The sequence below is a fragment of the Ochotona curzoniae genome, unplaced genomic scaffold, assembly GCF_017591425.1.
Source record: "Ochotona curzoniae isolate NIBS_2020 unplaced genomic scaffold, NIBS_Ocur_1.0 scaffold_1852, whole genome shotgun sequence".
Lineage (NCBI taxonomy): Eukaryota > Metazoa > Chordata > Mammalia > Lagomorpha > Ochotonidae > Ochotona > Ochotona curzoniae.
The window spans coordinates 10,768,637-10,782,359 of NW_024467087.1; the positions used below are offsets into that span (position 1 = coordinate 10,768,637).

Sequence of the window (13,723 nt, forward strand, 5' to 3'; positions counted from 1 at the left end):
ATAGCATGAAAATATATAATCCTTAAACAATAATTCAACTTTCTAAATTTTATTTCTAAGTGCATATGCAAAGATTTAATACAGAGATATATTAGCAATAGTTATCTTTAGGAAGCCTTTATTTAAAATAATTTTTTACATTGATACATGATCATTACACAGATTTATGGAGTTGAAATAGAAGTTTGTGTAATCATTAAATCAGGGTACTTAGCATATCTATTGGTTCCAAAAGTTGTTTCTTCATGATGAAACACCCAGAAGCCTCTCTTCTATTCATGGTGTGGATATGGAGAAAAAGGAGTCATTGACAGTGTTGGTGGCAATGTTTAAGTCAGTACGTTACTGTGGAGAGCTGTAGGGAGATTCCCTAGAAACCTAAAAATAGAGCTGTATGCAATATGACTTAGCAATCCTCCTTCTGGGTACATATTCAAAGGAAATCACATCAAGTTCTGACAAAAAAAGATACCTGCCTTCTCACGTTTATCACAGAGAAGTATCTTATATCTTCTATGTCTCCGTTTCAATTTTCCATATTATACATGTGTTTTAGGTCATATTATTACTTGCAAAAGCAAATGAATCTGCAAAAACTTACATGCCGTATGATTGTGTTTCTATGACATTATGGAAAAGGTAAAACTGCAGGGACAGAAGAGAGACCAGCGAAGAGGGCAGTGGATGGAGGGCTGGCATTGGGGTATACTGGGTTAGGCCACCACTTGTGATGCTGGCATCTCATATGGGTGCTGGATAAGGTCCCAGTGGATTCATTTCCAACCAGCTCCCTGCTAACGAAATGGAAAAGCAGTGGAAGATGGCCATTCTGCTTGGACTCCTGCTACCTTGTGCGGGAAATCCTGGAACAAGTTCCTGGCTCCTGGGTTTGCCTTGATTCCACCCTGGCCATTATGGCCACTTGGGCAATGAACTCTAAGGTTCACTGAAAGATCTCTCTCGCTCTCTTTCTCTGTTTCTCCCTCTCATTGTAACTTTGACTTTCAGATAAGCAAATGTCCAGCAGAAAGGGAGAAAGAGAGAGAAGGGGGTGGGCAAAGGGCCACAGGGAGAGCTTTGGGAAAGACATGGCTGTTGCACGTCTTGAATGTGGTGACAGTTCCATAGCAGCAGGGTTTCCCCCTAATACTCAAAGGACTGTACACTAAAGGAGATCAGGTTTGTAATATGTCAGTCATTTCTCAATAAACCATTATTTGTTCTGTAAAGGTAGTCTGGCTCCTTTCTCCAGCTCTGTGTTCTCCACAGAAGGTGGTGGAAGTAGCAAGGTTTCAGAGGGTAGGATCCCCAAATTAAGATTTACATAACAGGTAAGGAAAACTTACATATTCCTGTTGGTCTCTTAAAATCACCCTTAGCCAACAAGAGCTTGAATTTTATTCTTGTTCTTTGCTCATTTTTTTTGGAAAGTCACTTGAGACCGGGATTTATATAAAAGACAGTTTTCCTTGGTATTTAATGAGGTGATTTTAGCATGAAGTCAAGTATAATGATTTACAAGTTGAGTGACATCTTTATGAAACGTTTACTCCTGTGACAACACCTAATAAAACTTTTATTAGAAACATTGCTTATGGTGAGAACAGACTGTCAAGATCACCCCCCTTGGACTAGGCTATTTACCCTGTTGTTCTTGCTAGCATTATATCAAGATTAAATAAGGTAAAAACACATGTCAGTGACATGATGGTCTTCATGAGTACTGGGGTTGTGGTTTATTGCAATGGACATTATATAAAGTCTGTTTGCCAATTAGAAAGTACGTGAGTTAGAAGCTGATGATGCCTGTCCTCAATTTAGACATTTTTTTTTTTCAAATTCTGCCACATCATTTAAATATTTGCGACCTTCTGTGTGCATTACCTTAGATACAATTGGATCGCTGTCCAAAAGCACTGCTGATAAAGGCTGTGGAGTTGGGTGCAACAGAGACCACTGTCTGCTTCTTCTTGCAGTGAATAAGAGAAGCTTCTATAGAACATCAGTGTCGTGGGATGAAGGTGGCTCACTGCTTTATACAGAGAGTGTTCCAAGTACTTTGGATTTTATTTCTATTTTTATTTATGCATATATTTTTAATTTTATTGGATAGTCAGATTTACAAAGAAGATAGAGAGAAAAATCTTCTGTCTGTCTGCTGGTTCACTCCCCAAGTGGCTGCAATGGCTAGAGCTAAGCCAATCCAAAGCCAGGAGCCAGGAGCTTCTTCTGGGTCTCTCATGTGGGTGCAGGGTTCCAAGGCTTTGGGCCATCTTTGACTGCTTTCCCAGGCCACAAGCAGGGAGCTGGATGGGAAGTGGAGCAGCCAGGACACGAACTGGCACCCACATGGGATTCTGGCGCATGTAAGGCAAGGACTTTAAGTCACTAAGCTACCGTGCGAGGCCCTCCTTTGGGTTTTAATTGACCCTGAAGTTTCTTCTGTTTCTCCTTAGAAGTGACTCCAAGTGCATAACAGAAACTGTGTGTGCAGATGTTTCTGGTTCAAAGAGTCAGTTGAAAAATCAGATACACTGAAATGCCTTATATTTAAGCTGATACTGTAAAAGGATGTGGTGAAAAGTTGGCACAGAGTTCTCAATAGAAAACAAATGGTCAATTTTTGGCTGTTATATTTTAGCAGCAAGGAACTTTGAGCTCTAAAACAATACATCCAATTTTACGGACCTAGAAGTTTTTCTCTGTCACTAGACTGTGAGCTCCTTGAGGGCAGAATCAATTCCTTGTTTATCTCTGACTTGCCATTACCTAAGCTATGTGGACAAAATTTGTGGAAAGAGGGAAGGAAGGAAGGAAGGAAGGAAGGAAGGAAGGAAGGAAGGAAGGAAGAAGGAGGGAGGGAGGAAGAGGAATTCGAGAATTATTAGTCACCTACGCAAAGCACACGTTTGAATTGTACTATTAACACTTCTACAAACAGGTCAAAAACAGTAGTGCTTAGCTGGATACAGTACAGTATAATGAGAGCAAAGTTGTTGGTTCCTTCTTTGCACAGGGCATCTAGGTTTGTCCTGCTATGTAACGGGGCCAACTGTGAACTAAGCAGCAATCTTGAAAATTCAGTGTAGGGGTCTGGCATGGTAGCCTAGTGGCTAAAGTCCTCACCTTGCATGCACCAGCACCCCATATGGGTAGCTGGTTTGTGTCCTGGCTGCTCCACTTCCCATCCAGACCCCTGCTTGCGCCAAGAGAAGAAATCGTCCTTCTCTTACCAATGTCTACACTGAGCTCCCTTTTGGAGTGGTGTTGGTGCCAGCTCAAGAAAGCACTGGTTAGAGAAAGAACAGACTTTTCCTTTGTTAGTATCTCTAGGGGCTACATCCCACTGTCACCTGGGACAGACTACGGCGAACCAAGAAGTTGCCTTTACAGGTGAAGTGTATCTTTAGTGGGCTTCTGGATTTAATATATGTTTTAGATCAGCACATCAATCCTACAATTTCTGGGTAGAGAAATAAAATCCTGACAAGGAAGAAATGGAAGCATAATTCAACATAGAAGCAATTTCATGCAGTAGCTATGAGAGCCAACACTACATTTTTAAAAAATGACATCTCTCTGGATCATCTTTCTCTCAAGGTAGTTCTGAAATTACTTTTCCCAACTTCTCTGGAGGTAATGAAGTCTTCATTTTGGAAACATTGGCTGGGTGAGCTTGTGACTCACACCTCAGATGAATTAATAAAAGTTGAGAAAACAAAACCCAGATGTTTCCTTCATCTTATTATAGGCCTCTAAGCTTTCATGCTTTTTTTTTTCATTTATACTATCTCACTGGCTGATTTTTTTCTGTTGAGGCAAAAAATCAATTTTGACTCAGTGGGTGTGCACGCATATTTGGGGAACTGTGTCCCAACAGTTATTATTTGGCTCAGTTTTCCTCTGCAGCGAAGCTGAGGTCCCTATTGTGGTGAACTAATGGCAAGCAGTGTTTGTGGACAGCATACCCAGAGAGTTCTGGACACTAGATTGGCTTTGCTATTTGCATTTGGACAAAAAGCAAGAAGCCCAAGCAGTCTCTCTGCTTGCACATAAAGCTCCACAGAACCGAAAGTGTCTGGCCAACTAACCGTGGCTTCCTTTCCACATCCAAGATTCATTCCTGGCCCTGAACCCTCTTGGAAAATGCTAACAACAGCAGTTTCAAAAGCCCACGACATATATTTTCAGTCTTCTGTCCAGACTAGTGTGACTATAGAGAAATCCAGAATGACTCACTTACGAAGTTTCCTAATAACACCACCAATCAAACCCTGAGAATTTCTGAAGTGATCTGCTTTCTCTAATGAGGTCAAATAATTAACTTTTCCCTTCCTTCCACTGTGTTGGAAAAAGCAAGTATTTTCCTCAGACACCATCCCAAAGCCAAAAGCTCCAGAGTTTGCTAGGTTGAGATGGGAGAAAGGAGCTTGAATCCCCCGTCTCTTCTAAACTTACATCCTTTCCCAACCTGCTCTTTGGGGTCCACAGTCCCCTTCACCCACTCCTCTTTCCCTACTTGGGCTCCATCCTCCCTTACCTAAGTGATGCAGAAGCAGAGAGCAGCCCTGTTCAGATGAAGCATAATCGCAATGCTCTTACCGAGTAGGCTGCATCCTCCTTTAGAATGGAACCATGCTTCGGATCGGCATAGCATCGACCGTTGCGCTCACTTGGGGAGTGAATCATCGGTCGGAAGAGTCTCTCCTCTCTGTATATCCGCCTTTCCAATAAAAATAAAATAAATCTTAAAAAAAAAAAAAAGAATGGAACTATGTTTACATTTCTTCCTTGTCTATAGTTAACTCTGAATCTCTAGTGTTGGCTCAGAACTCAGTCAGGTGAGGTGCTCAAGTGTGTGTTGCCAGGACGTTAGCAAGGAGAATATTGGTTGGCGGGCCAGATTATTTAAATACAAACCACCTGAATCCCCTTCCAAAACGAACCTGTTGAGTTTCAAACAATTTAACCAATTGTCACACAGTCAGTGGGCCCAATTGCCATTACCTTACTTTCTTGCCTTAAACCAGCAACTTTCATTTTTGACAGATGTCTTTTAAAATTTTCAGTTGAATAAACAGCTCACATGCTTTTTGCATAGTTCACATGGGAAAACATCTGTATGGGAAATTCAAGTGAGCAACAAAAATCATGCAATAAAAGCCTCATGTCTCCCAATGAAACCAAAAACTGAATAGATCTCAAGCAATTTTTGTAGCATTAGTATTTAAACACACAGTGAACCACTTCAGTTCCAACAAATCTGGAGAAATCAAACCTTGTTTCCAAGAAGTACTCACAGGAGTTTTCAATGCATTTTCCCATCATTGAAAAAGAAGTAACTTGCACAACTAAGCTGCCTCTCTTTACTGGGGTGCAGTGCCCACTAGGCAACACTGAATGGAAAATGAACAGATGTGGTGTCAAACTGGGAACTGGAGGATGGGACTCCCCAGGCTCCATTGGATCGTGAAGGCCAGGACAACAATTGCATGGTGGGTTCCTGGTAAGGGAGAGAGGCTCCTTCACTCAGCAAAACTGGCCGGATATGGTCAGGTCTCACAGAGTTCAGACTCCAGCAAATGACAGCCTAGACCAAGCCAGTTCGGAGTTGAGTCCTCATCCTGGCAACTACTTGGGACATTTCCAGCTTGCTGGCCAGGAGAGTCTGAAGGGAAGCAGCAACAAGGAGCTACATGGTCTACAGAGCTTTCCATATTCGATTTGAATAGCACCTCATCAACAAAACCATGGAGTCCTCAGCCTCGGCTTCAAGAGCTCTCCGAATTCCAGCCAAAATGTCTCAATATACATCACTTCATCTGATTGCCCTAACACGCCTGGCAGAGCTACTTGGGACTCAATTCATAATCCAGTACCAACCACAGTGCCTGGCACAAGATAAAAGCTCAAAAAATGCTCACAGGATCTTTAAACTGTCATCATTTAAAGCGGAAAAAATGGGCTTGAAGAGGTTTGAGTGGTTTCTCCCAATGTCCAGTGGCGGGCAGGGCTGGGGCTCTGGTCTCCTCACTGTTAGCCTGTTGCCTCTCCCATTCTGTTGTACTGGCCTTCACAATCCAACGGAGTCAAGGTCAGGGCATTTTGCTGCTTGTCAACAAACTGTTTGAGCATCTAGCTTAAATCAGAGCTTTCCGCCACTCTCCCTGGTTTCAGTCAAGCTTTTAAGGCTTGATTTTAATGATGCCTCACAAGCAAAGTCTGCTAACAATTCCTCTCACCTGCACCTAGCCTCTTCACACCCATCACCCTCTGTCACATTTCCTATTTGCCACTCATCCAACCTTCAGTTATCTGATGTTTCATGATCTACCTTCCCCAGCTACAGTGTAAACTCCATAATGGCAAGGTGCTAACCCAGGTTTCTTTGACAGCCTACTTTAAGATGAGAGTGTGGGGGACCAGTGTGATGGCTCAACTGATTATTACTCCTCTACCTGCAAGCATTAGCATCCTTTATAGGCACTAGTTCACATCCTAGTGCTCCACTTGTGATCCAGTGTCCTGCTTGTGGCCTGGGAAACAGAATATGGCCCAAAGCCTTGGGACCCTGCACCCATGGGGGAGACCCATAAAAGGCTCCGGGTTTCCAACTCCTGGCTTCAGATTGGCTCAGCTCTGACTGTTGCGGCCACTTGGGCAGTGAACCAGTAGATGGAAAATCCATAGATCTGCCTTTCCAATAAAAATAAGTAAGTCTAAAAAAATGATGAGGGTGTGTTATAACCCAGTGTGATCTCAAGCATATTTAATAAAGCCTTTAGAACAATGAATTTCTAGGTATCCAGAGGATAGAAAAAGAGATAGGGTTGTATGGCCTAGAAACAGAACTCAGAAAATGCGCATTCAAGCTCCTCCTTTCAAGTACTTGAATTTCAGGCAGTAAACAGAATGGAGGAGAGATTTACCCAGGAGATGCAAAGAATGGTGGGGTGTGTGTGGTGGGGGGACAGAGGGAGGGAGGAGCTGCAAGGAGTGGATAGCCAGTAGGCTATCACAAATCAGCCTTGTAGGTATGATCCCTTACCCCCAAGATAGCTGTATCTCTGATAGAAAACTCCATTAGCGCTGAGACTGCTTCGGGTGCTTATTTTAGTTCCATTCTGTAGATACAAAGATACTGCTCAGATTATCTCCCCAATGAAATTGGACAGCTAATGGGAAGGCTCAGCAAGTTCAAGAAACTGGCCAACACTGCACACTATGTCAGTAGCAGAGCTTGGGTTTGAACCCAGGTCTAACTCCAAAGCCTGGGCTTCTTGTACCACACGTGTGTGACTATGTGGCCACTTTGTCAGGATCACAAATTGCCTTGCAACACAGATGCTTTGGTGAAAATATTGAGAGGCTAATTATGAAGGAATGGTACTAGCTAAGCTGCGTCACCCATGCGTTCGATGAGACACAGGATAGCCCTTTGCTAAGCATGCAACAACCCTCCCAATCAGGAGAATTCGTGTCTGGCAGCTAGTGATGGAGGTGGGGCAGAGCTGAGATTCCGTGCCCTGCCTTGGCCTGATAGCAGGTTGTGCCTACAGGCTACAGTTCTACAACTGCTTCAATCCTTCTGATTACACTCAAGGTAGATTAGACACAACCACTAGGGTGGTGCTTAAGAATTTTGACTTTGTAGTCAGACTGGTTTGAGTCCTGGCTCTGGCCACTTCCTTGCTTTCTGAAAATTTCTCTATAGCTCAACTTCCTCATTTCTGAAATGAGGCTAATACTAGAATGTGCTATCATAGCAAATTAATATAAAACTGGAGGTAAAAAACATACCCGTATATACACTACCTATACATAAAAGTAGCTCAACAAAATAGGGAGTTGCTATCATTTCAACTTTCAACCCTCATACTGCACCACTCATGATGTAGTTCCTGTGGGTGACATCCTGATTAAGTCAAATATCTATACTCTCATGGCCTTTGGGTCCTGCACTGGGTCAGGTTAATAAATGCACCCTGTCAAATTTGATGTAGCGAATTAGGAAACTCAGATTGGCTCGAACAAACAATCTGTTATAATTAGGCCCCCATTCATGTCTCCCAGTAGGCCATAAGCAAGGAAGTTGGAGTGGACAACATAACAAGTACTCTGCCATTGTCAGGCTAGACAAAGTTGCTACCAGTGCACTCTAATGTACAAAATTCCTCATCTAGAAAGAGATGCTTTAACTAGGAGGGACTATTTACATGGTCATGCTTTCAGCCAACTTGCAATAGCCCTTCTACCCAAGTGGATACAAAATTTACTCTCATCATGTAATGGAATGAACATTTTCATGACTTTCTCCATTACTGAACTAACAGGCTACAAATCAATGTAATATAATTCACTACTTTGACTAGTATTTCTTAAATGGCCCAGTTGTGACTGTAAGCAAATATGTCCACCCCTTACACATAAGCACCAAAAATTTGCCACCCCATAAGTTCTGTTAGCTTGCTTTGTTTTTTGCAAAGTATCAGTACTCTCCATTTTCAAACAGGTCTATAGGTAGAAAAATAAATGAAGTCAGCACACTTTACATCTCACTTTAGTAAACTGTGACTCAAACACAGTGAGTGGTTATTTGCAAGGCTATAATTTTTTTTTAATGACAGATTTTTCCTAAAAGAAACCACTATAACAGCTGTCCAAGTACTCCAAGGGAAAACAAAAAAAAAATTACAGAAAGATTAGAACTCTATTATTTTTAACAGCACATTACCAAACACAGACAACTAGAATTAATGCCAGGAAACCTTAAAAAATAACTTTAAAAGATGCAACGTTCAAGTCATTCAAACGTTTAGGTTTCACGAAAAACAGAAAAACAGGTCCAAGAGCAGTTCTACTTGCACAATGGCAACTCGGACTGTACTTCATCGAGGTTCGTTCCGATGTCCAAAACCAGCATGGGTCTGAGCCGAGATGGCTTTCCTCTTCTTTGCTTGGAGATGCATGTACACAGGTTAGAGGAGAAAAAAGAATCCTTCAGATGCTGATGGAAGCACAGCAGACTCGGTTCCCCGTTGATAAAGTATGAAGGCAGATTTCATTGACTCAAGCTTTATCAGTTTCCCTACTGAAAAGTCTTACGCATGCTCAAACAGACGAGTTACTGAATTTGTCATGCTAAGTATTTACAGCCATTTTCATAAAGTGAGCTGAGTAACTTGACAGAATAAAAAACAAGTAGTTGTTAAATTATTATGTATCCTTTTACATCTTGGCTAATATCACGGATAAATGACGCTGACAATCGAGGCCCCTCAAGCATACATTAACAAGAAATTATTTACTGCATGAAGAGGCACACATTATATAAAATGTACACTTCACAGGAGGGATTCCTGCATGGCAGGAAACTCGCTACCACTACGTAACAAATGGGTATGCCAACAGTCAAGGTTGCCACTAAAGGGTACAACAGAATTCCCTTAAAATCTCAAGGAGTGTTTGCAGTAGCACAGATATATTTTGCAAATAAGTACATGTTTTCTTAGGAAATATTATTTTTTCTGCGGAAAATGTGGACATCATATAAATAAATCAGTTTCCTGACTGGCTAAGCTTTAAGGCCATGCTTCACAGGCCTGAGTGGAGAACATCCACCAGAGCTTCTAGCAGGTCAGAAGCAGTCTCCAAACACAGTTCCCCTTCTAAGTTCGCACTGCACTTTTGGGTGTTCAGGCATTAAAAAAGAGTCCACTTTCACACCCTGAATGCAAAATGGGAAACATTTCTGTGCTCTTTCTTGAAAACTGTTGACAAAACAAAGATGTGGCAGCTGAGATACGAAAAACAGCATGAAGAGGAAGACGACTATACCTGTGACACAGAAAGGAGCCATCTTTGAGAGACACTACAGAGTGCCAGCATTCGCTTCATGGCTGACTTTGGCATAGTGTGGAAGGATCGTGAATTCATAAATTAAGTTTTAACATCAACTACAGACTAACAAATGACAATTAGACACACTAAGTTCAAAAATTTTACATTTTTGCTCCTGTATGGCTGCTAAAGAGCAGCGATTTAAGTTGATATAAAAACGTCTGACAACAAAGCTTGCTATACAGATAAAGTACATAATTAAAAATTAAGCAGCAATTAACTTTCTTGTTTAAATTTAACTTGTATAGAATATTTACACATTTGGGAAGAGAGATCTCTGAAATCCCCGTTCTCTTTATTCCTGTCTTGCCCCCTGCCAGTCCCAGGCCCTCAAAGTCTCAATCAAATGCCCTGAACTCTATACAACTGTACTTTGGCTTAAGCCAGCTGGCTGCAATTCCCATGTGTTGGTCTGTAAGAAAATAAGGTCTCTAAAGTCATCCTCAGCCTCCTTTTCCTGCACAGCGAATCTGTTCTTTCACAGCAAGTGGGAGAAGGCCCCTACACCTCCCTCCCCAGTCTGAATGGGGCAAGATCAATGCACCACAAACTCCTTGCACCAGGGGAAAGGGGGAAAAAGCTGTAATAAAGGCAGCAGCAATGAACAAAACTTTCCCCATCAAGAACCTCTCCCCTCCTGCACTCTCTAGAAACTTACATTCCCTCTTCCCTGTCCCTCCTCCACCACACACTCACAAAATTAATTGACATCACAAGAACTTGGTACTCTGGTTAATTGTCAGGTAAATGTAAGAAAGAGTAATTGTGTCACATTTTATAGCTTGAGACAGAAAGCTAACCAAACATACACATTCAATGAAAGTAACTTTCTAAAATAGATCCAGACTACACATTACACAGCCAGGAAAACAAAGAATGCATTGTTCACAGACTGCCTTGTACAGGATAGTTATATTCTTTCTAGGCCATATAAATAGTATTTATGAGCGGACACATTCAGAGACATGCACTGGGACTTTTAGGTAGTACAAATTTCTTCACAATCACATGTGCAAATTGTATAAATCACTAAGTGAGGCTTAATAAGATTAGGCTGGGCCGTGTCTTGTATTATCTAGCAAATTTAATGGGGGTTCAGAATCATCCATAGGCAGAACCAGGCGTGTTCCACGGATGACCAGTTCATGATCCCCAAATGCAAGCTCCCGATCCAGGGCATCTTCAGAACTGTTTCCCATAAATCTTCGAGGGGCACTGGATGCTGCGGATTCAGTGTTCACTGTAGAATCGCCGTATGTCAAACTGATATCGCCATCATTAAGGATGAGATCAGAGTCATCATCTTTCAACTGTTCTTGGTTCTAAATACAAAGGAAATAAGGTTTAACAATTGTTACGAATTTTAAGAAACATTTCCAACAGGAGACTCTCAGAAGATTTCCTATTCAGAATCCTTCAGTGGTAGTCAACTGCCTTCAGGTTAGTCTAAGGACTTTACCTTGGCTTAAAAGACCCAGGTGATGTGGCCTCTTCAGCTCTATCTTCTGCCAAAATTTGCATATCCCACCCCCAAAACTCTGCCAGCCAAACTGAAGTGATGACAGTTGCCTGGCTTTCTCCTGCTTTATTTGAGTGCCAGGCTGCTCTACATGCTGTGGTTTTGACCCCTTGCACATGACTAGCACCTAGGTTAAGCGGCCTTTGTATGTGCTCTGGCAGCATCCCATGCCGGGCCCTCTTTCCTGAAGTAGCACTTACAACCTATGTCTTGTGCATGGTTTGCCATGAAGGGGCTTAGTCTTAGTGGAGGGGAATGGGAAGAGAAGACCAAGAAATAAATAGGTATGATACAATCCTAAGTCGAAGCATGTAACAGAATTTAGGGTACAGAAAAATACATAGAACCCTCACTGGATGAAGTCCACCAGCACAGTGAATTAAGCTGTTACATGCAGTGCTAGCACCCACTGGTGTGGCATGTAAAATCTGTTCTACTTCTGATCCAGCTCTCTGCTCATGGCCCTGGAAAGCAGCACAGGACGGCTCAAGTCTTTGGGCCCCTGCACCACATGGGAGACCTGGTAAAGGCTCCTGGTTCCTAGGAGGTTGGGGATTGGCCCAACTGCAGCCATTGTGGCTATTTGGGGAGTGGAACAGCAGATGGAAAATTCTCTCTCCTCCACTCTGTAAACTGTGTTTCAAATCAAAAATCTTTTTTTAAAAAATAAACGCTTAAAAATATAAAAATTAAGTTTAATGGCTGTTATAAGTCACACCTTGCCCCGCAACTGCCAGAATATGTGAATGTGACCCTGTTTAGAATCAGGTTAGCCATGATCTTGTAAGACTGATATGCTAATGGGAAGAGAAAATTTGGACCCAGAAAGAGAGAACAACTTGTGAAGAGACCAGGTGTTGCGTAAGTCAAGGAATGCCAAAGATGGCCTGGAATGCCCAGAAGCTGGGGAGCATCCCAGAGCAAATTCTCGGTTATAGCCCTAGAAGGAACCAATCCTTCTAACACCCTGACCTTGGACTTTCAACCTTAAGAACCATTTAAAATTTCTTCTGTTGTTTAAGTAATTCAATTCATGGCATAGATTGGGATAAAAAAAATCTTTCAGTTTGATTTGTTTTTCAAATTTTGGGATCCTGTCATATCCATAATAAGCCAGAACCCAAGGCTACAGACAAAATTACATTTCATATATACACATACTCTGAAGCTAACTTTATATAATATTTTTACCGGGCCTGTGTTTTGACTGTAACCCATTACAGGAGGACAAGGGCAGAATCATGTACTTCTGGCTTCACAGTGGTGCTCAGAAAGCTTTTAGATTTTAAATTTCAGATTTTTTTTTATTAGAGATGGTCAACATGTACTTCCTAAGAACAGTGCTAGGGAACTCTAAAAGTGCCATATGTCACATGCCGCTGTATTCCTTGGACACACAACTGTTGTGCACTTCATTTGGCTTTTGGTAATGGCAAGCAAGTCTATGTAATCCCCAAGGCAAGTCTCACTGCCAGGAACAACAGAGGCAGGTGGGCCCTCTGCTGAGGGTCACATGGGCTGAGACAGCACAGCTGTCTTGCAGACATTGCTTGAGAAAGGAACCTGGACAAAGTAGGGAGGGCTCAGGCAATAAGTGGTGTTTACACCCAACCAGCACATCCGTACACTGATTCAACATGGGACTCCTCCCTGGCCCAGCTGCCATCCCTAATCAGTCTACTTATTCCTATGCATTGCCTGTAGGATCTGCCCGAATGTGTCCTGAAGGAGGTCACAGGAATGGGAGACACAGACCTACAATGTCCACTGTACTCCCCCTCCACTACCCCACCATTCGAGGTTCTGATTGTTGTACCTGCAAAATCAGAACCGGCAGGCTTTGTGAAGCAGAGCCTGCTCCACATCTAGAACATCTCTAAGGGTCCATTCAGATGCAAAGGATTTTTTTCTAAAGAGCTTTAAAAATTAAAATTAAAATGTTCACAGCTAAAAACAAAGACTGGTTAGCATGTCATTTTTTTCTTACTTGAAATACTGAATCACTAATCCTGTGTTGGTAGCTAAGGATAAATTATGGAATCTAGATTCTCTAGATACACTTGTGTCTCAGCCATGTGCAGGGGCTGCTGATACATTTCCCCTAAGATCTAAATGTTGGGAGGTATAATACATCACTTGTTGCACTTTCAGAGTGTCAAGCATTCTTTTGCCACATCCTGACTGTCGCTGGGATGATCCACAATTATAGATGAAAATACATACATTCTGTACCGAATTCAGGTCATATACTGGAAACAAACGGAAGTCAGCTTGGGGGCACAGTGACTTAACTGCAATCCCCTA

The 13,723-nt window shown here is 42.1% G+C and overlaps 1 protein-coding gene across 3 annotated transcripts in view; it reads right to left on the reverse strand.

The window, feature by feature from the left end:
• Window positions 1–8,589: 8,589 nt before the first annotated feature.
• Window positions 8,590–13,723, reverse strand: part of SLC9A6 (solute carrier family 9 member A6) — a 61,366-nt gene continuing 56,232 nt past the window's right edge. For all 3 annotated transcript variants that reach the window (XM_040999657.1, XM_040999659.1, XM_040999658.1), the window contains one exon: window positions 8,590–11,222. In XM_040999657.1, coding sequence (XP_040855591.1) covers window positions 10,950–11,222 — 273 coding nt within the window. In that variant the 3' untranslated portion in view covers window positions 8,590–10,949. The remainder of the gene's footprint in view (window positions 11,223–13,723) is intronic.